Source organism: Apodemus sylvaticus, chromosome 10, assembly GCF_947179515.1.
Source record: "Apodemus sylvaticus chromosome 10, mApoSyl1.1, whole genome shotgun sequence".
NCBI lineage: Eukaryota > Metazoa > Chordata > Mammalia > Rodentia > Muridae > Apodemus > Apodemus sylvaticus.
In genome coordinates, this window is record NC_067481.1 from 91,181,927 (window position 1) to 91,208,783 (window position 26,857).

At 46.0% G+C, this 26,857-nt stretch overlaps 1 protein-coding gene across 1 annotated transcript in view; it reads left to right on the plus strand.

Moving 5' to 3' along the window:
- Dock2 (dedicator of cytokinesis 2) overlaps window positions 1-26,857 on the plus strand; it is a 411,802-nt gene that overhangs the window by 379,244 nt on the left and 5,701 nt on the right. Inside the window, exons 39-47 of the mRNA XM_052194849.1 lie at window positions 111-200; window positions 1,660-1,764; window positions 3,744-3,885; window positions 8,260-8,341; window positions 9,442-9,526; window positions 10,238-10,324; window positions 18,507-18,683; window positions 19,997-20,080; window positions 25,833-25,970. Of these exons, the coding sequence (XP_052050809.1) occupies window positions 111-200; window positions 1,660-1,764; window positions 3,744-3,885; window positions 8,260-8,341; window positions 9,442-9,526; window positions 10,238-10,324; window positions 18,507-18,683; window positions 19,997-20,080; window positions 25,833-25,970 (990 nt within the window). The remainder of the gene's footprint in view (window positions 1-110; window positions 201-1,659; window positions 1,765-3,743; window positions 3,886-8,259; window positions 8,342-9,441; window positions 9,527-10,237; window positions 10,325-18,506; window positions 18,684-19,996; window positions 20,081-25,832; window positions 25,971-26,857) is intronic.

Below are 26,857 nucleotides of genomic sequence, written 5' to 3' on the forward strand. Positions count from 1 at the left end.
GTCTGCAGTGCAGCTCTTGCAGGCGACAGCAAGGCTCAAATCCCTTCTTCAGCGAAGGCTCTGAAAAGCCGAGGCACCTCTAACCACTGTCTCCATGACGATCCCCGTAGATGTGGGAAGAGGCCATCAGCCTGTGCAAGGAACTGGCGGAACAATATGAGATGGAGATCTTTGACTACGAGCTGCTCAGCCAGAACCTGGTAAGGCTTTCCCCCTGGAGACAGGCAGAGAAAAGTGAGGCCCTCGGGTTAGGGAGACAGAAGGATGGAAAAGGTCCCGATGAGGTCTCCGTGAACACCACCCCTCCATTGTTAGATGGAGCAGCAGCTGCCGCAGCTGCTGCACTCCCAGTAAATGCTCTGTTGCATTTGCAGTAAAGGTTTCACAAATCACCAAACCAATTAAATAAAAGCACAACTTTGTGCTTTTCGATGAACAGATAAATCACATTAACACGCTTCCCATCTGGCTGTTCCCATTAGCATGTTGATGCTCAGGACTGGGGTGGGGGAGATCAGAAGGAGAGGAACCAGCCTTCCCTGCCTGCACTGTCAGGGATTAGCAGGGAACTGGGCTCAGCAGAGGGAATCAAGCTCAACTTTTTGACTGCTCCTTCATCCTCACCACCACCCATGGTTGTCCAAATGTCGTGCTCCCAGATCCCTATTGTCAGCCCATAAAGGCCAATGTAGACATGTCCAGGACAATGGTAAACTAAGTATCAGAATGTTGAGGGGATCGACGGCTAGGGTGGGGGATGGAGGGCTAGACTGGTAATCATGTGAAAGTCTGCAGATCTCTTAGCTTTATGTAAGATAAGACTCAAATACAAATATGTCAGTGCCAGTGGGTACTCAATGTCAATAGTCCCCGAACATACACATGTTCCCAGACACAGAGTGTACAGTCTTCCAAATGTGTGAGTTTATGCACAGACACTTGCTAGGGCATCCCAAATACTGCTAATCAACATCCCTGAATGAAGCACACACTATCCAGGGACCTGTGGAGATCCACATGTATGTTTAGGTCAAGTGATCCTTGTGACACAACTCTTCACATGCTTGTGCCATGCCAAGATTTCTTTAGGACCAATAGCGACTGCAGGATGCTGTGCAGTGTGGAGTGGGCTGCAGACTGTTTTCAGGGATGGGAGCATTTGAAAAGCACACACCTCTTGGGGTGCACAAAATATGGTAGGTACGTGCACACACGCAGGAAGATATCTCTATCTGGAGGCATTTGGTCATCCATATACTTTCAGAAATGCCTGTCACTGCCACATGTTCACAGAGAAGGGAGGACAATGGGGACGGCAGGGTCCCCAGCTGGAGGTCACTGGGGTCGATTCCATATGGACCAGCTGCCAAGTTCTTACTTCAAGTATTGGAGATACTCACAAGAATGGCATGGGTATGAAATGGGTGATTGAGTTCCTCTAAGTGGGTTACCTAGCATGGTAGACATGATAGGCATGGGCTCTAAGCATGGCTCTACACACTGTGAAGCAGGCTCAGCCTCAGACATGTCATTATCTGCACTTGGTTCCGGGTGAGGATGATGTCATAACCGTGGATTCTTTCAGTTGCAAATGCCTCCGATACACAACTATATTGTCTTGATTCATGCCATGCTTTCTTTTTCTTTTTTCTTTTTCAGACCCAGCAGGCCAAATTCTATGAAAACATCATGAAAATCCTTAGACCCAAACCAGACTACTTTGCTGTTGGATACTATGGCCAGGGATTCCCCTCCTTTCTGCGGGTGGGTTTGCCAGTGACTCGGGCTAGGGTCTGGGGACCTTGGGATCATAGCCATTCCTCTGTGCTTTGAAGATCTGCTTGTTCTTAGATGCTTAAATCTCAGGAGCTGAGTTCTTCTATCCAAGCACTGCCACTGCCCCTAGTAGAGTCCTAAGTCACTTCTACCACCCTAACCATCAATGGTAGTAATTATACCACAAATGGAGCTACAAGGAAGAGTATTAAGGGTTCCATCGCAGGAATGAGGCATTCACTAAAAGACCACATAAGATCTGCTACCAAGCAATTCCAAGGCAGTTGTTCTCACTCTGTTTGCTCACAGGCTCCCTTTGCTCTCTTCATGTTTATTGAAGTCACAGAGCATCCCTTCATTTGTGTGCTATCTCTAAAAATGTGTATCACATGCGGAACAAAAGCTGAGAAAAATCTCACATGTCTGGCAACTTACTTAAAAATAACAAAAAACCCATGTGCCGGGTCTCTTGTTAACATAAATAATAAACAATAGCTGTGACTTAAAAAAAAAAAATCAGTGAGGAACATTTGTGACAGAATCAGAAAGAGAGAGCCACCTGGACTACATAGAAAATTCCAGGCTGTTCTGGGCTATGCAGAGAAACCCCCATCTCAAGCAAAAAATCAAAAATAGCAAAAAGGGTAAACGTGACTTGTCTTTCTGTAAATCCCTCTGAAACCTGACCTGAGGACAAAGGGCTCTGTGCCCATGGGGGTGTTGATTTGTCATTATCATGTCGTTCCTGCACCACCGGCAAAGCTATATGCAGGATCAAACATGAACCAGAAGGAAAAATGACACCTTAGGTATCATTATGGAAGTAATTTTGATCCTGTGACCACCAAACGAATTTTTCAGACATGCAGGGTTCCTGCAACATCCTTTCTAATCAGTGTCTTGGTGGCTGCTCTTAGCATATAGCAGGTTGAATTTTGATATACACCGAATTGCTTCCTGTTTGTGAGTCAGGAAGATGCTGGGTATGTGACAGATCTGACCCCTGAAATGACCTGGGTTTACAGTATAGTCTACTAAGCCTCTCCCTGTCTCCAGTCAACATGGAAGCCACAGTGGACTTACAGGAGAGACTGCCACGAACAGATGTGGGGTAGATGTGGAGAGAACATTCTGGGTGGAGCAGTGGAGGCTGCTCAGGTCTGTTTGCGTATCAGACTCTCCTGACCACGTGCTGAGAGTATTCCTGGAATGATTCCTAGAGACTACACTTTAGCCAGTCTATAGTGAGGTCTGGCCATGTGAACTTTTGAAGATCCCTGGCCCCTCTAATGCCTGGATGGCTTGGAGCTGCACATACAGGTAACTTAGGTCTGGACAGAAGAACTGCCATTAGACTCAATGAAGATGGCACAGACATGGTCTGGAATACATTTTCTACTTTTGTTACCTAGCTATGTGAGGCCTTAGAATGCCTTGCTGTGGAGGCTTCTCCCCTGTGTATTGTGGGGTGCCTAGCCACATCCTTGGCCTCTTCCCTTACTGCCAGAAACATCATAACCTTTAGTTATCACAACCAAAAGATGGTTCCAGGAATTGACAGTGTCCCCAGATAGTTCAAATCACCCCGTACCTTATGTTCTAGAGGAGGCTTATGTGTTCAGAGAAAAGTAAAGAAAATGCCTGCATAAACTCAGAGCCAAGGGCCAGGTAATGAAGGGCCTGGATATTGGTCCCTTTCAGCATAGAGCTCCAGGCCTTCTGGCCTCATTGAAGGGCAGCTTTAGAGACATGTAAATGAAGTGGGTGTGGCATGGCTATTTGTAGCTTCTCTGTCCCTGGTCTCCCTGTCCAGCTGAGTCAGCCCCTACTTCAACTGATGAGACGCTGAGAGGAGAAAGACATACCCAAAGCTAACCCCCTTCCACCAGTCCGAGGCTCATTTTGAACGCCTTTCAGCTCTGCATGCCCAGGCCCTGGTGTCTCTGACACGTGTCCTTTCTCTGCAGAACAAAGTGTTCATCTACCGAGGCAAGGAGTATGAGCGAAGAGAGGACTTCCAGATGCAGCTTCTGAGCCAGTTCCCCAACGCAGAAAAGATGAACACAACCTCTGCCCCAGGAGATGATGTGAAGAACGCCCCAGGCCAGTGTATCCTTGGAAGATGTCTCAGCCAGAGGGCCGGCCAATGCTTTAAATGAGCACCATTTCGGAGCTCAGAGCTGACCCCAGAGTCTCCAAGTGTGGGATCTAGAAAAGTCATCTCTGCTATACTGTTCCTCTATAACTGCGCGGTCCACTTCCATGGATTCAACTAGATGTAGGCTGTGATGTTCAGAGGGGAAAGTGTATACTGTATACGAGATGGCAAATAACTATCTATCATTTGCCCTCTTAGGCATAGTAAGTCATTTTGAGATTGCTTAATGTATATATGAAGACAGATAGATATCATGCACATCTGGTATAAGTGGCATCCTGGTGCTCATGGAGGGGGACGTCCCATGGGTAGCCCTTCCCCCATTCCTTTTTTTTTGTTTTTCCTCATCATGAATGCCCTCTCTGGTGCCTAGCTCTGCATCTGGCTTTGTACAGGGTTTCACACCCAACGTGGTCTGCCTTCCGGTAGGTACAGAGTTGCTATAATCCTACAAGACATGTGGACAGCTAGCGACACTACCATACATTTGTTATGCAAGTATGACCCATGCCAAGAGGAAGGCGTGCAGGGTACTGAGGCCAAGAGACACTGTTCCTTGACAATAAAATTTGCATCAAGTGGCTAGAGCTTAGTGTTAGCAGGGGGGACTGCCCAGACAGAGGGAGGACAGGGAACACAGTGCTGTGTGTAGATGCCTTTCCACAGGACTGAAAGGACTTTACATTGCTAGTAGGTTAAAGCTAAAGCCATCCTGAGCCAAGCTTCAAGGTGGCCCCAGACCCCACCTGGCCCAAGAGTCTCACTCCCAGCTCCTAGGTTTCTCTGCTACTCCATTTAATTTCTGAAATACAACTGCTTGTCTTTCCCCACTTCTGTTCCCTCCGTTAGAATGCTGTTCCCTCTGCTCCTGGATCCACTGGTTTCCACTCCTCTATCAAATTCTAACTTGGTGTGTCACTTTCAGGAAGAAGAGCTTTTCCCTGGCACCTTATCTAAAGTTGCCTTTCCTGGGCTCATCATGACCCTGTGACCTCAAGCTCGTTTTGTTTTTGTTCTTCATTCTTTCTATGTTGTTTGCATTTTAAAGATACATGAACACAGAGGGGATGTCGGGTCCCGAGGAAAGACCTATGTTGCCTGTTTTCCATGCTAAGCCCCTGCCTCTCCACAGTGCCCCACAAAGTTCATTGTTTAACAAAAGGAAAAGGAAAGGAAAGAAATCAAAGGGAGGGACGGTCCGGGTGAAGATGGAAGGAAGGAGCAGAGGTGACCAGCTTACTGGGGATGCATGGAGCGGCATGCAGAGACAGGAGCAGGGGCTGGGCGGGCGCATGCGCATGCGCTGCAGCCATGAAACAAGGCTGGTGTCTTCCTGTATGGTGTCCTGCCGCAGCAGGAGACAGGATCATGGAGGCAGGGGACAGGTTGAGGTGGGCTGTGGAGCCTGGAAACCCGTTACCTCAGCTGGGGTCCCAGCACCACACCCTTTAGCACAGATAGAGTTACAGCCTTTTAAAGAGGGGTGTCAGGCTCCACTCCACGGCTGTTCTGCCTATTCTCCTGGAAACCTTAATCCAAATATTTTTCCCCTTGGGTGATAAATATTCATCGCTGACCTTTTCATTATGCCTGCCGGCCCTTCCTGCCTGCCCTCCACAGCCATTTGCAGGAGAACATGCAACTGGTGGCTGCCGGCTGGCCTCAAAGGCCAGTTTGGTTACATATGAGTCTTAGATTATTACTAAGGCTCCCATAGTGGAACCCAGGTATTGAACAGCTGTGTGGCCTTTGATGTGCTATGGAAGAGGGAGCACGTGTCCTCCAGCCATGACATTATATTTAAGACCCCGTGGTCTGGTTCAGTGCCAGGAACAAGCCGGTAAATCAGAGAGAAAGTGTTGGCATTTGCTAGGTCTCTTCAGGAGACTGAGTGCAAATATTATTTCCTTAAAGCCCATAGAGTGTTCTAGAATGGTGAAATTTTTCCACTGAGGGGCATATACAAGGCAGAGATGAAGCGATTTGCCTAGGGTCAAGAAGGTAATTAGATGAGACACTGGGAGTTTTAAATGCCAACTTCTGTCTGTCTCTCTTATACCATCCTTTGTTTTTTTTAAAGATTGGGACGAGAATGCTATTAACTGTTTTCTATAAACTTCACTTGTAGGCATCTTTTCCTCCCTTTGCCACACTATAAGCCTCTGAGATGAGCCTATTGTGTACTGTGCATTTTATTGCTAAGGAAACTGAAGGACAGAAAGCTTGCACAGAGAGGTGGTAAGAACCCAGTGGAGGGAGGATTTGAACGCAGGTCTGCTGCTCACCACGACCTTGAACTGTTAACATTGTCCTCCGACCTTCTGCTGTTTAAAAAGTCAACATGTGGCTTGGGAAAGTGACAGAGCTCACATCTTCTCTAAGGTGTCCAGTGGTTTGGGAAAGTGGCAGTGCTCACATCTTCTAAGGTGCCCAGATGGCAGAAGGCACGTAGATGGAAAGTCTAGTAAAAGTCTGCGGCTGCCAGCCCATGCACCAGGTGTGGAGAATCTAGCTAAATAATTTGAGAGTTCCGAAATCATGGGTTTGGAGTTTCCATTTGGATGAGCGCCCACAGCTCAGATCAATATACACGGCCTAGAATTGTCTCTAAGAGAAGTGTTGGCAAACCTTTCTGTAAAAGGTTAGTCTTGAGAGCTTTGTGCCCTCTAGTCACAACTCCTTAGCTGCTGTCCCCGTGAGTAAATGGTCACTGATCATCACATGTATCCAGTAAGCAAAGCCGTGTTCTCACAATGGGTTATGTGTAGGCACTGACATATTGAACCATGTATCATTTTCGCATGTCACAGCTATTTGAAGCTAGCCTATCTGTGCTTAACTTGTTCTTGCCTTGGAAATGAGCAATGAGATGGGTCAGGGAGCACCACTGTCTGCCAGCCCCTGTCCTCAGATAGGGTGCTCCCCCAGGAAAGAATGCTCTCCCAGCTCAGGCTGCCTGATTAGGATTTCAGGGTCTTTTCAGCATTTGAAACTGTTTCTGACTAATGGGTTAAGTGTTGTTTTCTCTCTGAGAGATCCTTCTTCCATGTGGATGGACCCTTCAAGGTGAAAACTGTCAGCCCCCAGTATGCTAGCCCAGAGGAAACTCATTCGTGGGAGGCATGCAGTGAAAGTGGTAGGAGCCATGGAGGAGGAGAACTTTTGAGGTTTTGGTGCCTTTGGGTAGGAGATAGAGAGGACTTCATTTGAATCCCTGAAGCCAGAGATGGGGGAAGAAGAAATGAAAAACAGGGAAAAGGGTTGGTAAAAGAACACATGACCATGGATGTTTTCCACTTAGTTTGATATGACCAGCTTAATATGAGTAATGGCGGGCTAGAAAAGGAAAAGCAAAGATCCAGCCAATATGCCTTGCCAGCCCAGCCCGCATCCTGTGCGTGGTGGCAGACATCACTAATCAATGACAGAACTCTCCTTTCAGCTGTTTCTTACTTTCTGCTATAGGTCACCACTTTGGGGCTTTCAAGAGCTGGAGGACAAAATGACATGTTTGATTTTTCTAGATCAGTATGTCTCTCAGACTTTATCATGCCTGGATATTATCTGAGGATCTTTGAAAATGCAGATCCTGACTCTGTACTGAGGAGGGCTGGAGATCCACTATGTATAGTAAGCTTTTAAATGAAGTGTTGTTGTTGTTGTTGAGCAAGGTAATTTAAAAGGTAGGCTGGTCTTCCATTCTCATGAGCACACAATTCCCGCAGATTATCCAGGGAACTAGGATTCTAGTATTTATGCCCTGCCCCTATGGTGTTTTATGTCATTGTTTCCCATGACCCCAGTTCTGGATGTAAAAGAGAATATATCTAAAGAATTTTAAGCAAAGAGTTAAGAACCCTAAAATTTAAACTCCTGCTCTTTCTGTACAAACTGTGTGACCCTTCAACAAGTGGCCTGGCTTCTCGGAGCCAGCAAGAACAATTGAGGTTAACTGTGGCATCTAGTGGAGTTAGAGAGATTGATACCCAGGGAAGCTGTGCTCTGTAATTGATAGCCATCCATTCATTAGAGGGCATTATTGTTAATGACAGTATAGCAGTGATGCCGGTGATTAAGAACTGCTAAGCAACTCTGTTAGCTAGAGCAGAGCCCTGGGATAGTGTTGCAAGGTGGTAGTCAGCTCTGATAAAGCCCATTAAGTGCTCACTGGTCATCAGGACCTTGTAGGAAGCCAGCCACTTGATTATTGAATAAAAGCATTGTCCCGGAATGACCAACCTAGAAGCTCGCAGCCAGCTTCTGTTGCATTTGAAATTCTCTTGTGGCCAACAAACATGGTTCAAACCTTAACTTGGATGACATAGACATCCAGTGTTTCACTGTGCAGCCTGTCCTGGATGAACATCCCAGGTTCAAGAACAAACCAGTGCCTGACCAGATCATAAAGTAAGAGCCACAGTCCACTGTAGAATGGGGGGTGGTATGGGGAGAAGGAGAGAACCCCAAGAGGCTGAGTTGGTGGCTGGACAGGCCTTAGTGCCTTTCTCCCCAGACAGTCCTTCCCCGCTTTGCCTTTTGAGAAAAGAATTACCCCCAGTTGCCTGGGCTATGTCTATAATAAAGCTAAAGCCGGAGATGAATGGGAGGGACAGGTTGGGGCGTGTGGCTATCTTTGTGTACAGGAAGTCCTCAGTACGGATCAAATTGAACTGATATGGGAGCTTTCTCCTCAGGCTGACCCTAGAATGAACCCAAGGAAGTAAGTAGTGTGGACCAGCAGGTGACAGAATGGTGGAAGGATGGGACAAAGTGGCCCTGAGCATGCTAGGCATGTTCTCCCAAAGGAGCATTCATTCAGCCTTTGGTGAGGGTGTGGGTTAACCATGGATGTGTTCTGACAGTAATAAGGCTAAAGTAAGCAACATAGGGGCAGGCGTCGATTGCTTCATATCAAACTGCACAGTCAATGAGTATGCTCTGAGGTCGGCGGTTGGGGGTCCTTGGCTGTACCACCCCCTGCAGGTTCTTCCCTCTGGGTAGACCAGTGACAGAAGCTCTCTAGGAAGAGCCATCCTCATGCCAACATCATCCCAAACAGGTGCAATGCAGAGTAGATGGCAGCCTCCCTCACCATCTTGGCCAGGCACCTGTCGACAGGGACACCTTCATAGCTACAAGAGTGTCCTGTTGTCAGTGACTGTTGATCCTCCCCTGAATATTCAGAAAAATGGAGGAGGGTGTCTGAGGTTCCTAAAGCAATCCTTGGAGATTATTCTGGAGATGCTTAGCTTGGTGCTTAGGTATTCTAAATCCTCCAATGAACTGTAGAAAATGACGACACAGGCCGCTTGTTGGTGCATTAATGCTAGAACTGCAGAAGCCCAGGGTACCTTCTAAATCACCCTGCAGCCCTGTGCAAATCACTTATGAAACCCCAACTCAGACCTCGAAATGCCACCACCAGGGCCCTGCCAGATCTGATGTCTAAGGTTTCAGCAGCTGGGTGGCCTGGCTTCCAGAAACTTCCACTCCTTTCTGTCTTTCAGTTTTTACAAGTCCAATTATGTGCAAACGTTCCACTACTCCAGGCCTGTGCGCAGGGGCACAGTCGACCCAGAAAACGAGTTTGCTGTGAGTATAACCCTCCCCCCCTTTAGTAGCCAGAACACGCTTTTGCCAACCACTGGTGGTAGGCAGATTGATCTGGAGCCAGGGAGTGAACTCTACACGGACATCACAGATGGGGTGACATGCCTACTGGGGCTTCTCATTTTTGAGGTTTGTGAGACATAAGAGGGCTTCCTGTCAGATGACCTTGGCAGCCAAGGACATTTGTGCATTTCCGGGAGGCTGAGTGTGGCTGAATCAGCTCCCCAGCACATGCATAGTAGAGCCTCAGCATTTACTCAGTAAATGCAGTCATTGTCCCAAGTGCCAATGTACTGCACACATAATTGCTAGCTTGGATTTGTCATGTCTCCTCAAGGTCAAGGCTGGAATGAGGAGGTGACTCCAAGTTCCCCTCAGCTCTCAGCCCAGATTTTTAATATTTTTAAGGGTTACGATCCTTTGAGGAATCTAATGAACACTGTGGACACTTCCCCTAGAGCGCACAAATACATGCCTTCAAAATTGACTAAGAATTCAGACTGTCTGTAAAGCCAGGTAGAACTGACTCGGCCTAAGTCCGGGGGGGAAAATTAAACCAACTGTTAAGAATTCTACAGGGGAACGTGCCACTACATATCTGGGAACTGCAATATTTCTTCTCCTCTGGGTGATGGGAGGCCACCAGGGCCAAGAGTAGCAGATTTCATAAGCTCCTTGCTTTTCGTCCACCAGTCCATGTGGATTGAGAGGACTTCCTTCCTGACCGCCTACAAGCTGCCTGGAATCCTGCGCTGGTTCGAGGTAGTTCACATGTCTCAGGTGAGTTTCCAGAAGTCATGACAGTCCCTCTCCTCCTCTGATGGACAGGGCACAGTGAGTCTCAAGAGGCCTCTTTGATGTTAAAAGAGACAAGTTTATGTTTGAGGTCCTATAGGAATCCTAGAGTAGGCAGTGAACACAGCATCTGCTGCCAGGGTATCTTTTTTAAATCTCAAGGCAACTTTTTGTTACCTAGTAATAAAATGTTCTCTAGATCCTTGTAATGGAGTCAGTAGCTGAAGAACATCTTTGTAATGGAGACTTGGGGGAGGGGGAAGGGATGAAGCAGGCTCTGGAAGTCTACCCACCCAATTATCCCATGCCCAGAGACTGCAGTATAGAGTGAAACATGTCTATTTGGATATACTGAGGCTGAAAGAGAAAATATTGGAAAGCCAGAGGCAGCTGGAATCCAGAAGTCTGAGCTCTCTTGTATAGACAGCAGATGTATATTTTGTACTTTCTTTCTATCTATCTATCTATCTATCTATCTATCTATCTATCTATCTATCTATCCATCCATCCATCCATCCATCCTATCTATCTATCTATCTATCTATCTATCTATCTATCTATCTTTCTGTCTTTCCTTCTTTCTTTCCTTCCATATATATATATATATATATATATATATATATAATCTATTTGTATATGTGTGTATATGTGTGTATATGGTATGTATGGTATGTGTATGTATGTTTATGTGTGTGCTATGGGGAGTGTATGTGTAAATGTGTGTGTGTGCAGTGTGCATACGAATGTGTGCTCCTGCATACTATGTTGCAAGTATATATGTGAATTCCAGAGGACAACTTCTACCTCTCTATCATATGTATCCCCAGGATTGAACTCAGGTCATCATGCTCGATGGGATGTTCTTTGCCCGCTGAGTCATCCCAGGAGTGCCAGAACAGAGGTTTGACTTCTCAGCATGCCTTACAGTCTCTGTGTCCTCTGTTAGCTAAGGGCCACGCAGTTTCCACTCTCCACAAGCCTGGCCAGCACAGTTGTGAGAACCCTTGTAGGTGGGAATACATTAGAGAGAAGTTAAGTTTTCATGCATTCTAAAACCATTTCACGGGTGCCTAACACACGTTAGATGCCTGTACCTGCAGATTCCATGGTGCAGCCTCCATTCTAGTGGGGGAGCAATTCAAAGTAAACACCATGTGTCAGATGATGGTAGTCATGAAGGAGGGGTAAAATGGGAGGGTAGCTTTTTAAATAGTAGCATCAGAGGAAGATTCCCTGTCAAAATGGTTTTGAACAAAGGCCCTGCAGCAGAGATGAATAATCCACAGATTTTGAAGAGATGGGCTTTTCTTTATCTTTTTTCTTTCTCTTGTTTTTGTTTTTTGTTTTGTTGAGGGTTTCATGTTTTGTTTTATTTTAGGACAGGGTTTCTCTGTATAACAGTCCTAGAACCTGCTTTGTAGACCAGGCTGGACTCAAACTCACAGAGATACACTTGTCTCTGCCTCCCAAGCACTGGGATTAAAGGTGTGTGCCACAGCACTGGGTTGGAGAGATCAGCTTTTGAACAGAGCAAGCAGTTGGCACAGAGGGCCTAGGGTCAGATCATGTCCAAATCAGAACAGGAAGGAGATGCAAATTAGTAATTAGATGCCAAGTCATGTACGACCTCAGAGATACTCTGGCTTCTCTGTAAGTAACACAGAGCCCTGTGCAGAGGAGGGTTTGATGTGTTCAAACTACTGTTTTGTCAGCATCTGGCTTTCAATACCCTCTGTAGTGAGCCCATAGGCAAATAGGCTTGGAGCTTCTATTCCATAGGCACAGCCTTGGAAAAACAGAACGGTAAAGATGCCAGCAAGGAGCATTAATTAAACACTTGCTAAATTGTCCACCACCATGATCTCATTTACACGCCTAGAACCCCCAGGGATAGATATGTTTCCCACTTACAGATAGGGACACTGAGGCACAGAGTGAGTTCATAAGTTGTCAAGGTTAGTGAAGAGGTCAAGTTTGACTTCAGCTTCTCATAATATCCTCCTGGTCTGGACAGCTCTCCTCAGAATGCTTCATCCATTCTCGTGAGCAGTAGTATCCTTGAGAGAAAGCCAATGATGTCTTCTTACTTCACCAGACATGTTAACATGTGGTAGTTTCAACAAATGTGCTCCCCACCACTGTGCCACAGTCTTTTACAGCCTTATCCTATGTAATCTCACAAAGTCCTGTGAGGTGTATACAGTTGGGACACTATATGCACAGGACCTATGTCCGTAAATCAACTGACTGCAAATTGAAAATATTTGGGGAAAATTGCATTAGACATATGTAAGGATATATGTTCTTGTCATCTCCTGAACAATGTGGTAAAATAACCATTGGCATGGCCATTTGCCATTTATTCCCTTGTAAGGAGTCTAGAGAGGATTTAAGGTCTATCAGAGGGTGTATGTGAATGATCTGAAAGCATTGCACCACATTGTAAAGGGACTTGAACATTGGGTTTTGGTGTTCTCAGTGGACTCTAGAACCAAATTCCCATGGACACAGAAGGGTGACTGGACCATGATCAACATTACTCTTGAGGAAAGAGCTCTTTCCAGCAGCCATAGCCTCTACCCATTATCCCTGACTGAGCCCACCCCTGGGTTGACTCTGTAAGGCTCCTCTTCTCCAGCCATGCCTGACAGACTGCAGTAAAACCTCCTCTGTGCCCGAGTCCTCTTACTGTCACTTTTCAAAGTTCTTGGTACTTCCCAATAGACTGCCCAATTTTCTGAGTGCTTATTTTCAGCGTTTATTAATCAAATATTAAGTATAATGTTGGGTTATAGATTCCACTGCAATATAAACTCCAGGAAGGCAAATGCTTTGTCTGTTACTCTCTCCCTGACAAGAATAGCTTCAGGCCCATAATTCCTGCTCAGGAATATTTAAGTAAATCAAATAAGTAATTGCTCCACTGACACCCATCATGCCTATACAGTTACCTTACATTTTCACCTCGTAATTCTGAAATTAGGCAAAAGCAGACATCATTCTATACTGACTTTCTTCATCCTGTTAGCTTCTGTGATGGTTAATTTTGACTGTGAATTTGAGTCGCCTAGGAAATTGGTTAAGGTAAAGTTCTGGATGTGTCAATGACACTGTTTTCAGAGAGAATTAGCCAAGGCTGGGAGATCCACCATCTCATAGTTTGGAGACCTAGATAGAATAAATGGGGAAAGGTTGGATGATCCAACCCAGTGCCAGCCTCCCATCTCTCTGCTTCTTGTTGTTGTGTTTGTAGGGTGTTCCAACATGCCTCCCCCGCCATGATGCACTGAGCCCTCTGGAACTGTGAGCCCAAACAAATTATTCCCTTTGCTTGCTGCATGTGTGTCTGTGTGCATGTGCACATGCATGCCTGTAGGTATGTGCCTGTGTGTATCCATATTGTCACAGGAATGCAAATAAAATGAGCACATCTTCTGGTAAAAGGTACTGGGAAAACACCCTCAGATTGATTGGAATAGACTTGGTCTTCCTGGCCTCCGTTACCAATTTTCAGAATGTTTCAGACACAAAGGTTTTCATGTTTTCCTAATTTAATTAATTTTTTAAAAGGATGTGAGGACACTATCGCTGCCCTCAGACACACTGGAAGAGGGCGTCAGATCCCATTACAGATGGTTGTGAGCCACCATGTGGTTACTGGGATTTGAACTCAGGACCTCTGGAAGAGCAGTCAGTGCTCTTAACAGCTGAGCCATCTCTCCAGACTGAGACACAGAGATTTAATGCCTGGCTATGTGACTGCATTTCTAAGCAGTTGGTTTTCATTATATGATCTTGTCTCTTATTGTCTGTTATTTCCTTTATGTGGTACCATGACCCAATCTGTCTTAATTAGGGTTTTACGGCCATGAACAGATACCATGACCAAGGCAACTCTAATAAGGATAACATTTAATTGGGGCTGGCTTACAGGTTCAGAGGTTCAGTTAATTATCATCAAGGCAGGAGCATGGCAGCATCCAGGCAGGCACAGTGCAGGAGGAACTGAGAGTTCTAAATCTTCATCTGAAGGCTGGTAGTGGAAGACTGACTTCCAGGGAGCTAGGATGAGGCTCTTAAAGCCAGGTCCACAGTAACACACCTACTCCAACAGGGCCACACCTTTTAATAGTGCCACTTCCTGGGATAAGCATACACAAACTATCATACCATCACTGTGTCTAGAGGAGTGTTTTAGGAAGGACTTTCAGAAAAAGTCTTGCCTATTTGTTGGGAACTTTACCTTGCCCTCAATCCTAATCTAGGAGAATGACAAATTCAGCTAGGCCATTGGATGGCAGTGTGATATTGGAGGATCATCATGTATTGATTCATCTCAGTTTACAAATAAGGATCTACAAAGTGTGGAATCTCAGAGCTGCAATGGATGCCAAAAATCATTGGATCCCAGAGCTACAAACTCAAATCTCTTCCAAGCCCTGTAAGACAAAGTAAATAAAATGTCACATTAGGCTACTAGTGACTGGCAAACACTGAAGCAAATGCAAGCAGCCAGCTTTCCCTCTACTGAGTTGATGTTGGGGGAATCCTAGTCAGTGCTTGCAGAGTGACAGACTCCTGCAGGCTAGCATGACCTGGTAATCTTCAAATCCTTTCTTGTTCCTTGCCCAGTGTACTATGTTGTATGGGAAGAAGCTGAGGCCATTGGTAAACTTGAAACATTAATTGGTGTTAGTCATTGATGCCTGCCCCATGCAGCTCATAGGACTCCTGAGTTGGCTGAAGCAGATGACATAAGTGGGAGGTACTAGAGCAACTGGAAAGGATGCTGCCTTGCCAGGAATGGAAGTCACTACCCCTTCCCACTCACCTTCATGCTGGTTCCTATGGCATTTTGCCTTAGGAATTAACTGTCCCTTCACAGAGTGTTAAATTATTTTGCCTGCCCATAGAAACTGAGAGTCAGCTCAGCAGATACCAGAGATCTCAGGGGCTCATGAAGTCCCAAGAGCAGACTTGGTGACACAGTCTGATATGCTTGTGATGGAAGTCAACATTTGCAACCAAGAACAGCTCAGTCCCTCTCCAAATCTGGCACCTACAGTCTTTGGGCATGTGCATTGTTAGTTACCTTTGTCATCCTCTAATAAAATGCGGTGACTAAAAGCAACTTATGAGTTTATTTTACTTGTATGATTCCAGAGAGATAAGAGTCTATCATGGTAGAGAGGCATGGCAAAAGGCAGCAGACAGTAGCAGGAGCAGGGAGCAGAGAGATCACATCTTTAGCTGCAAACAGGAAGAGGAGAAAATGAAATGGAAGGTAGCCAAGGCTATAAACTTTCAAGTCCCACTCCTAGTGACATACTTCCTCCAGAGAGCCTGCACCACTTTCCCAAACATTGCCACCAACTGGGACCAACGAATCCAAGGTCTGCGCTTTGGGATGGGGGCGGGGGGTCCTTCTTATTCAAGCCACCACAGAGCATCACTTCGTATATCCTTGAGCATATGCACAGACTGGCATCTGAGGTGACTGTAAGAGGAGCCATCTCTGTTGCCTGGCTTGGGATGAATGTTTGTGATGGCTTTTATTTTGATTTCTGCTATCAGCAGCTGACACCCAAGCCTCCCTCCAAGTGCAGCACCCACGTTCTACTCATAGTTATGTTTTCCTTTCTCAAATGCTGTCCATGGAGAGCCAAAGCTCTTCTTGCTCAATCTCTGTTCCTGACAGCTATAATGAGAATTCAGGTTTTCAGATCCAGAAATAGTCTCAGAAGTGTACAGGCAAACCAGTCAATAAGCCATACCATTTCTCTCACGACTTGCTTCAAAAGCGGTGTCTTCCAGACATGTCCAGTCTGCTGTTGGCATTTGGATGAAGTACTGTACTCCTCAAATGAGGGGTAGGTTTTCCTTAGAACTTAATCTGCACCTCAACCTTGTAAAGCTCCCCAGAATTGGCTTGCATGCAGGGCACAAACTTGGACATGGGTCTCAATTTTAGGCAATAGGCCAAGCAGTGCTTTCTTCCAATTCATACCATAAGTGTTCATATATGTGTGAGTCAATGTGTCTGCATTATGCAGATGTCGGTACTATAATTTGGATAATGAATCCAAGTTCAATATAATTTGAATAAGATGAATATAGATGTTCCCCCCAAAAAAGTCTGATTGTGAAATATTTTCCCCCAGAATAGTACTGTTAGTGGGTACTATGAACCTTTAATAGGCAGCACCTTAGGGAATTTCTTAGATTAAGGGTTGGCAGCTCCAAATCTCTCACTTTCTCTCCTGGCTTATGATGTGAGAGTCTACACTGACACAACCTTCCTACCACTGCATCTACCACCTTTACTTGAGGCCCAACCCAGGGAATTGCCTGATCTTAGACTCTGACCTCCAGAATCATGAGCAAAATAAACATTTTTTTTCTTATAAGGAAATTGGCACCTGTTTTTAGTTATAGTAGCATGACACTGACTAATACTATGGGTGACAGAAAGATAATAGTAGCGACAGGAAATCTGCTCCCAGGGCCTTCTCACTGCAGAAGCTTCCAATTCTGTCTTAGTTACTTTTCTAATGCTGTTGAAGAGATGCCATGACCAAGACAACCTATAAGGAATGTGTTTATAGGGGCTCATGATTTTAGAAGGTTAGGCCCTTGTGATCATTATAGTGGGAGGCACAGCAGTAAGCAGGCATGGTGTTGGAGCAGTAGCTAAGAGTTTACATCCTGATCTGCAAGTTGGAGGCAGAGAAAGAGCTAGCTAGGAATGGTAAGGACTTTTGAAACCTCAAAGCTCATCCCCAGTGGCACACCTCCTCCAAGGCCACACCTCCTAATCCTTCCCAAACAGTTCCACCAACTGAGGACTGAGTATTCAAACATATGAGCCTATCAGGGTCATTCTCATTCAGACCACCACAATCAATGAAAGCAACACTCAGAGAAATGGTTGGGGAAGCTGTGTTAGAGCCATAATTATAGAAATAACTTCAGAATATGGCTACAGAGACTGACTACTCCTCTCATACATGTGGTAGATACAAGTAGTGGGGACATTTTTCAAGAACTGTTCAGTGTCAGATATTGTATTGTCTCAATTAATCTTCACAACATGGCCAACGAGGCAGGCACAACATCACCATTCTGATAGACATGATAAATTTAGCTCCCTTCCTCCATGGAGATTTCTCCGGTTTCTTGTGCCTCTTCCCTTCCATCCTTTCCCACCAGTGATCTTCCCATTTAAGAATAACTGCTACGTTCTGTCCTAGCATTCATATGCATTTCTGACAACACTTTCCAGTGGGTTCCTGAGGTAGGCTTTCTTACTCCAGCGAGTCAACCAAGGCTCACAAAAGTGAGGAAACTTGGCCCTGCATCACAGAGGTAGAAAAACCACAGAGCTGAGATTTGGTACTCACTGCTCATTGTACCAGGTTGTGAACTGCAAACTGAGGTCTATGGTCTGCCATTCTACCTGCTTTTGTTTTCTGAATGTGGTTTGGGACAACCACACTTTCCTGTCCAGTTTTCTTGGCTGTTGTTTCTGCCCAATAGTAACAGAGTGGCGTTATTGCAGCTGAGCCCATCAGGCCTGCCAATCCTAAAATATTTACTCTCTGGTCCCATTGCAGAGATGTTTGCTGACCTCTAGTTTAGTTTTGACTGTGGACCATAAGCTTCTGCAAACTTCAGTGTTTGTCTATTGTCATTAATACCACTGTTTATCTTGGTTTCTGAGATGTGTGGGGGACATTTCATCTTCCCTTGTCTCAGGGCCTGCTGTGTGCCAGGCTGGGTGTTCCTAGAGCAAGCTCTCTTAATTTCTCTCACCAGTAGCATACACAATAGCTTCCATCCAGTATGTGATGGGTTGGTTTGGTGTTTGTTTTACCCAGTTAACTGGGAGAGAAACCTTCCTGGTCATAGTCAACCTCTGAAGTTGTAGTAGAGCCGACCACTTCCTGCCTGTATTTCCCCAGAGAAATCCTTTTCCTCTAAGTAGAAAGCCAGCCTGTCTTTGGCTAGCAGACAGCCCCCAGAGCTGACTCATTACCCTCAGATCCTGCTGCAGCCTGGGGAGTAGGGGATGCCTTTGAATTCCTACCATAGTGAAATCAATTCCAATGATTCGGTCTGTCTCTCGGGCCACCTGCTAAGGCTCTTCTGCCAATCTTGTTCTCAACAGACTACAATTAGTCCTCTGGAGAATGCCATTGAAACCATGTCCACAGCCAACGAGAAGATCCTGATGATGATAAACCAGTACCAGAGTGATGAAAGCCTCCCAATCAACCCTCTCTCCATGCTCCTCAATGGGATCGTGGACCCTGCTGTCATGGGAGGCTTCGCCAAATACGAGAAGGTAAACGACCTTGAAGCTTATCCCCTCCCCCCCCCCATTCTTGCTTAATCCCAGATGGACAATTAGCTTGGTTGGGTGTCAGATTTCAACCTGAGCTCCAGTTTCCTTCCCATCCTGATTCCACACCTGGGTGAAGAAGAAGCAATTTCCCAAGGGTCGCCATTCCCCTGACACCTCCAGGAAACTCTGTCAAGGAAAGGCTCAGAGGTGACCACAAGCCACAAGCCATGACATTTGGTAAACCCATCTCTTCTACAGAAGTTTTGAAATAGCATAGATACATCTTCAGAGAAAGAAAGAAACTCAGAATCTAAACATGTGGAAATCTGGGAGACCAACTCCATAGGCCTAGGCATAATCTAGATATGCAAGTCACAGGTCCCTTTAGGAAGCCCCACATATTTGGGCCCAAGATTGTATATTTGACCCTCCTGGTGTAGGTGGCCAAAAGGAAATAACATCAGTTATTTGAGTCATAATAGTAGCCTCTGTTGGGAATGGTGGTGTCCCAGTAAGGAGCTAGGGCTTTTTCTAGCATGGCTTAGAATAAAAGATCCTGAGCTGCCTTCCAACTCACAGACCCTGGAAGAGGGATGATCGCATCTTTCTACAAAACCTCACTGTGCATCCTCTGTGCTTTGTGACTTTGGTGCAAAGGCAAGAATGTCCCAGTGTGCCCCACTTCAGAGTTAGTGATAACTGTCACCTAGTAAGTCCTTTTGGCTACCCTGACACATCTGTGTTCACCCTTTGTGTAGGTTTTCAGGACTGCTGCAATATGTCAGCAGTGAGTGGTCATGTGATATGGTTGGAAACTCTGAAGAGAGGGGAAGGGAGGAATGGAGGAGCCATGAGACTTGAACAAGAACCAGGGGAAGTCCCTTGTTCAACTTTCTTGCTCCAGCAGTGATCCCCTGAGCCTCAGGATCCTTCCCTAGGTCCCTAACACAGGAATCCCTGTTCTAAGCCTCCACCCAACTCAAGCCCCCAGAATTGTGGTTCAGTGGGACTAGAGAATGGGTGTCAAATTCCCCGTTCAGAACAGTTTCCAGGGGAGCTGCTGCTGGTCCTGGCACCCCATGGCAACAGAACTTCCTTTGAGTCTGCAGCCTGTTTCCAGTGGGTGCTGATGTCTCTGCAGCCTCCAGTAAAAACAAAAAGTGGCACTGTCAGCTGTGATAGGGTCCACCCCAATGCCTGGGTCCCCAAAGCTTCTCACATCAAGTTTTCTCTCAATGCCAGAGATTGACCATGTGTCCCACCTGATAAACAAAAAATCCTAAGCCCTCACCTGTCTTCCACCCCCATCCCAGGCCTTCTTCACTGAAGAGTATAGCAGGGAGCACCCGGAGGACCAGGACAAGCTGAGCCGCCTCAAGGACCTGATTGCATGGCAGGTAAAGTCACTCTGGACGTGGGGGCATCCATCCAGGCCCTCTCCTTTCCCCTGTTCTCTGGCCCTCCGCTCACTTGGCCTGAGCTGACTCCGCATGACCTTCCGCTCCTCACCTCCATCCCTCCATCCTCTTCTGACGCTGGATGACACGTGAGCTGGCTCACCAGGACACATATTCGGGACACCTTACCCTTGGGTGATGCCTAGTGCCAGCAGCAGTGGGTGCTGTGCTAAAGGTGGTTGAGATTGCTTTCTTTGATGTTAGATTCAGGCGGTAGCTTTTCACAGTGGGGATCAAATGAAAACCATCTCCCCCCCCACACACACACATCCACCACCAGTTTGCACCAATCAGACAATAGAAGGCTTGCCCCCTCCCCCCCACCCCCTTCCTTCTGAGGCTGACCCAGTTTGTTGCAGATAGTGTGTGCAGATGGATATCAGGTTCTGCAGATAATTGAGGTCTTTGTTGGGCTGGCTCACGGTCAAAGGGTCCACATCTGTTTAGCTCAGTCAGATTCCAGCCTGAGGACCTGTTATTTATCTGCCTCTATATCCCGTCTTGTTGTGCCCACTCTTCTTCCCCACCTCCTTCTGTGCATCTGTCTGCTGCTCTTAGAAGCTCTTTGCTTCTCCCCTCTTGTCATTTGCCTCTCTTTGCCTCCTACACCCTCACATCTTCCTCCCCCCCTCTCTCTGCCTTTTCTTTGCTCTCCCTTTCTCTTCTCTCTCTCTCTCTCTCTCTCTCTCTCTCTCTCTCTCTCTCTGTCTCTCTCTTTCTCTTTTCCAAAGAAGAAACAATCTGCTAGATCCCTCCCTTGGGGCTTTCAAAAAACTAGATCCTTCCCGCTTTTGGCCCTTTGACAGTCTCCTCGGACACCTGCCGGGTCTGGGCTCTTTGCAGATGCTGTACTGTTGGACACAGGAGGGGTAAGGTGGTAAGGAGTGATCGGAAGCCTGGAGCCAGGAGTAGCAGTCTGAAGGCTGCCCATCCCTCCTCCCTCCTCCCCACTCCTTGCCAGTCACCATGCAAAGAGAGGCACGCTTTCCTTGGTAGGGAGTTTGGTTACTCCAGGGAAATCAGGGACTGAGAAGAGTTGGGTGCAGAGTCTTTTCTTAAAATAGGTAGTCCTAATTCAGGTCCTTCCCTGCCTCTGCCAAATTTATGCAAAGTGAGACTTTAAAAACGAACCGCTAAGTGAGCACTGCAGACTCGCTTTCCCTGAATGCATTAGGTGTATCTGGAATCTTCTCTCTGCTTCCCACTCTGTGCCACACATGAAACTTAAATATTCCTCAAGTACCTCCATTTTTCTGGGACCATCTGTATCCTTTTAATGCTCAAATAATGACACTTCCATTGCCAGCCAATCTGAGAAGCAGGAAGGACCACTGAGTAGGTCCCTTCCTGGATACAACTGGAGTATCTGGGGAGGACTACCAGGTCTCATATACTGACTTTGTGCTGCTAACAGAACTCTGCCAGGAGTCCCATTCTCAAATGGTTAGTTCCCCGTGCAGAATACACTGCCTTCAGAGGATGGGGTTTAGCCTTGCAAAGCAGCTGATGCAGGCTACACCTTCTAAGAACATTCTCCCCAGTGTTGGGACTCATTAGAAGGGCTCCACATACTGAAAGCAGCTTGCATTAGCTGCCACTGCCTCTAAGGTTACAAGGCACATTTGGGCAGCGCCATCTAGTGTCTACCTCTTCCATAGCATGACCTGTGGCTCCCAAGGCCACAGGTTACAGAGGCCATTTAATCCCAGAGGAAAGTGCCCTGAGCCACCCCCTCTCTATTCAGCCCAGGATCTATAGTGCAGCCCTGCTGTGTAGGTGATGTGGCGATCTTGACATTACACTCAGCCAATCAGCTTCTCTGTTTCTCTTCCATCCTCTCTCAAAGCTTGTTTAGAGAGCCCACAATGTGTCCCAGGCACCGTGCCAGGTAACACAGAACTATGGATGGGCAAACCCAAGCCTGTCCATTGGAACTTAACTCCAGGGAAGATATTGCTTTGCAAAGCTACACTCACATTGGGATTTTTCTAAAGACTCCTAAACCTTAGACTTTAAAGGGAAATGGGAACGTTTACCAAACCAGAGAAAGCTGAAGCTTCCAGTATAGCATTTGTGTCAGAACTGTGTAGGTTTCAAGATTGCAATCTTTCTAGAGGTTTTCCATAAAGATTTGATTGTATGGGACAATGTCTATAGTATATTATTCTCTCAAGGTTTCTGTTGTGAAACATCACATATAGGACAGGGCATATACAAATATGGTTCTTTAGTTTAGTATGAAGCATCTATGGACATGACCTCACCACCACCTAGAAGCAATAGGCTGCTTCTGGTGCCCCTGAGGCTGCCTATGTAGTCCTGTAATCTTTACCAGACCTCATTTAGGCTGACCACTTTCCTGCTCTTACAGGAATTATTTCCTAGCCTTTTAAAAAAGCCCCACCCCCAAGCATGCATTCGCAGGCATCATAGTTTGCCCTGAATTCCTGCTGATCTACGTATAATTGGAACCACCATGGACAGAGCTCCCTGTCAGCTAGGCTTGTGAAGTTTGCTCATTTTGTTCCACCGTGCTATCATTTTTCCATGCTGTCTAGAAGTCTATACAGATTGATCCTGCAATGAGATCAAATGTATTCATTTTTGTGCTCGTTAGAATTAGGTTGGTTTCAACTTAGTTGGGGCTCTTGGCTGTTGGATAAGTTTAGCCCTGGAAACGCTTGGCCTTAACCCAGGAGAAAATGCGGCTTTAGTATCTCTTGCTAACTTTCTATCAGCAAATGTTAATTTATCAACATCATATACATAAAACATACAATACATCCTATTAAGTATCCAGCTTCTTTTACGGATCCTTAAAATTCACTAGGTTACTACACATATCAAAGATTTGAGTTTCTCTAAATTTTGCCTTGTAAGCATACAGCATACCAGTACTATATCCATTTATTGACCCACCCTCCTATAGGTAAGTGCGTGTATACATCCCATTCCCTCAAGGCACATGTAATAGTAGAATTACTGGTTCATTCGTGTTCAACCTTCCTAGATATCTTAGTCAGGGTTTCTATTCCTCCACAAACATCATGACTATGAAGCAAGTTGGGGAGGAAAGCGTTTATTCAGCTTCCACTTCCACATTGCTGTTCATCACCAAAGGAAGTCAGGACTGGAACTCAAGCAGGTCAGGAAGCAGGAGCTGATGTAGAAGGCATGGAGGGATGTTACTTACTGGCTTGCTTCCCCTGGCTTGCTCAGCCTGCTCTCTTATAGAACCCAAGACTACCAGCCCAGGGATGGCACCATCCACAATGAGCCCTCCCCCTGTTCACTAATTGAGAAAATGCCCCACAGCTGGATCTCATGGAGGCCTTTCCTCAACTGAAGCTCTTTTCTCTGTGATAACTCCAGCCTGTGTCAGCTTGACACACAAAACCAGCCAGCACACTGGATACAAGAAACAGTTTTCCAAAGTGTTCATACCAGCCTACCTGTCTGCCAGACTCTCTCTAAGAGTCTGAATCCCTCTCCATTCTGACTTAAACACATATATAAACATTCACATAAGACAAAAGTTAACTTTAAAAATATTACAACCATATTATGTTATCCTTTCTGATACCAGTGAGATAAACATCAAAATACATATCAAGATAAGCCTCAGAAGTTATAGGTGTAGATGTTGACTGAATAATGAATGCACTTTTAAATGAATGGTGGATGGATCATTGACAATGTGAGGCAGGACATTAGAAGAATCCCTTGAACCCAATGAAAACTAAAGCACAATATGCCAAAACCCATGGGATCTAGCAAAACATCTATCATAAAGGAGTGGCATTTTCAGATGGGAAAATGTGTATTTGTTGCTTTGATGGAGTGTTCTGTGGATGTTAAAGTCTAGCTGATCTATAGTTTAATGCCCACAGTTCTTTGCTGCTTTCTCTTAGTCTGGTTGGTCTGTTTGTGTGTCACTAAGCATACACTGTGGCTCCCTCTGCCCCCTTAACACCTTGAGATTGATGCTAAGCTGACCAATTTTCTGTCTTTTCTAAAGTGTAATACTAAAGCTATAAACGCTTTCCATGTTAAATCTCACTATATTATCTTTATGGAAGACTCCTTTGGCACTATTTTTAAGATGACATTTTAAGTTTTCTATAGGATTTCCATCACATTCATCTGTCCCTTTGTTCCCATGTTCTCTATCCTACCTGTTAATTTTGGTCCTGTCCCCTCTGGGTGAATTTCCTCCAGTGCCTGGTGACCCCTGCAGATTCCTCCTAAACTCCTAGTGAAGCTAATTGGAAATCAGCATGCAAAGGAGAAGGCTCTGTCAGCAAGGTGGCATCATTGCCTGGCAACTGAGTGACCCACATGTTTGAACCCACACACCTACATGGGACACTTACATTCTCTAGAAGCAGATTCTGCCAAGCGTTTAGCAGGAAGATGATCGTGGTTACTAAGCTGGGCTCTCTGGGCACCATGCAATGGGCATCTCCCTACCCATAAGCTCCTTTTTTTTTTTTTGTCTGCTGGTTTTCAGTCTGGTGGCAGCTGCTCCTCCTCCTGCCCTTGGGTATGGTACCCCTGAGCCCCAGGTTTCAGGATCTATTTTTTTTATAGCACAAGTCCCTGCATCTTGAGAAAGTGGCAGCGCATCATACCTAGCTGCAAGGTGAAGTGGTAGGCACCTTGGTCAAGGAACTGGCTCTCAGCTTTCCTGTGACAGCCTTGCCTCTGGACCCCAGCGTCTCCTTCATTCCTAGAAGCAGGATGGCCTATTCTCACCACCAACTCCATCCTCTGCTCTTACAGGTCTGTTACAGCGTCTAGCTACCTTCCTCATGCACATGTGCTGCTGCAGCGTGTGCATAGCTGAGCGCACAACTCACTGCAGAGTGTGTGTCTCCCTGCACCTCTCCTCTCTCAAGATGGCTAAGAGAAGGAGACAGAAATGGCTTTACCTCACCATGGTGGAAATATTTGTTTCTCTAAAAAGATTCTACCCCCTATCCTGGCTGTCTTAGTTATTTTACCAGAGGGCCGTGCAGTTAAGTTTCGCAAACTTTCCTTGGAGCCGTGAGCCCTGCGGTTTGGCTCTGTTCCTCCCCTTCCATGTCCCTGAGGTTTTGTGCTCTGACCTCCTTCATGGATAAGACAAACTGGACTCTCCTCTCCATTCTTCCCGCATCTCTCGTCTTCCTGAGATGTGGCAATACTTTCTAGAAACTCTCTACTAATAAAAGAACTTTCTGATGCCACACACTCATAGCAGCCATGGAAAGTATAATTGGGCCCCATGGTGTACGAGAGGCTGTGGCCTCTCTTCCCTTCTCCATCTTCCCTCTTGCTTGGCTTCTTATCTTCGTAGTATCACTTCCGTACTCCTGAATACTTCTTAAGCAAGACTGTGAGACAAAGCCCTGGAGAGTCCTCCTGTCTGTTCTCTGAACTCTGACACTTTGCAGATTTTTTTTGAGGACTCAGATTTCCCCGTGTCTGTCTTCTAATGCCCGGGACAACAGCAATTCCAGGGAAGCTAGGGCAGCCGGGATCATTGTTCCCCTCCACGATAAATTCTAAGGCTACAGCTATCCCAGGGACCACATGGGTCTCTGAAGACCCACAAGCACCTGAAGGCTCTCCAGGAAGAGTTAACAAGCTAACTTGAGCTCCTGAGATAGCCCCTAAGCTGGGGTCCACGGCTTGCCTCCTCTCTCTTCAGATCCCCTTCCTGGGAGCTGGGATTAAGATCCACGAGAAAAGGGTGTCGGACAACCTGCGCCCCTTCCATGACCGGATGGAAGAATGCTTCAAGAACCTGAAAATGAAGGTGGAGAAGGAGTATGGTGTCCGAGAGATGGTATGAGTGGTCCTGGGGGTGACTGGGAACCGGGAGGATTGTGGGAATAAGAGCTGAAAGGAACTGGCAATGGGGAAACTTTCCTGTATGCCTAGTCCCTCAAAATTCACTCTTAAAGGCAACCAGTTAGAATTAGAACTATGGACCTACCATTCACCCAAGGAACTGTATTACTATAAAGGCTGCATTAATGAAGCACCTAATATGTGCTTTGGCCTTCTATAAATACAGGTCATATATATCAAGTGATTGATATAGGCAGATAGTGACAGTTTTTAAAGCATGTATATATATATATATATATATATATATATATATATAATATATGTACACACACACACACACACACACACATATATATATATATATATATATATATATATATATATATATACACACACACACACACATATATACATATATCCTTTTAGATTTGAGGCATTAAGTAAGTTACCAAAAGCTCTATCACAAGTTAAGTGAAGGCCAGGTGTGTAGCCAGTCTCCAAAGGCACTGTACTCCACAGTCTGAAGAAGAAACTGGCCACCACTCTCAGAGACAACATCTTACCTTTTACATAAAATGCAACCATCAACCATCAGAGCTTTGTAGACCCCTGAAAATGGTCTGTCCCGACCCACTTGATCTATAGATACCTGGGGAAGAGCCGTAGTTGCAGAAAGGGCCCAGCGCTGAACTTGGGTCTCTTTTCCTCCAAGCAGAAACAAATTGACCCTTTCCACACTCTCTTCCTGAAATTCAGCTCTGAAGTTAAACACTTGGATTTAGGCCAGACTTCCCAGGCTAAAAGGACAGACCTCCCCGCCATGCCCCTCCCACACTTTAGATACCAGCCACAAACTCCAGCCCCGAGAGTGAGGCCCCACAT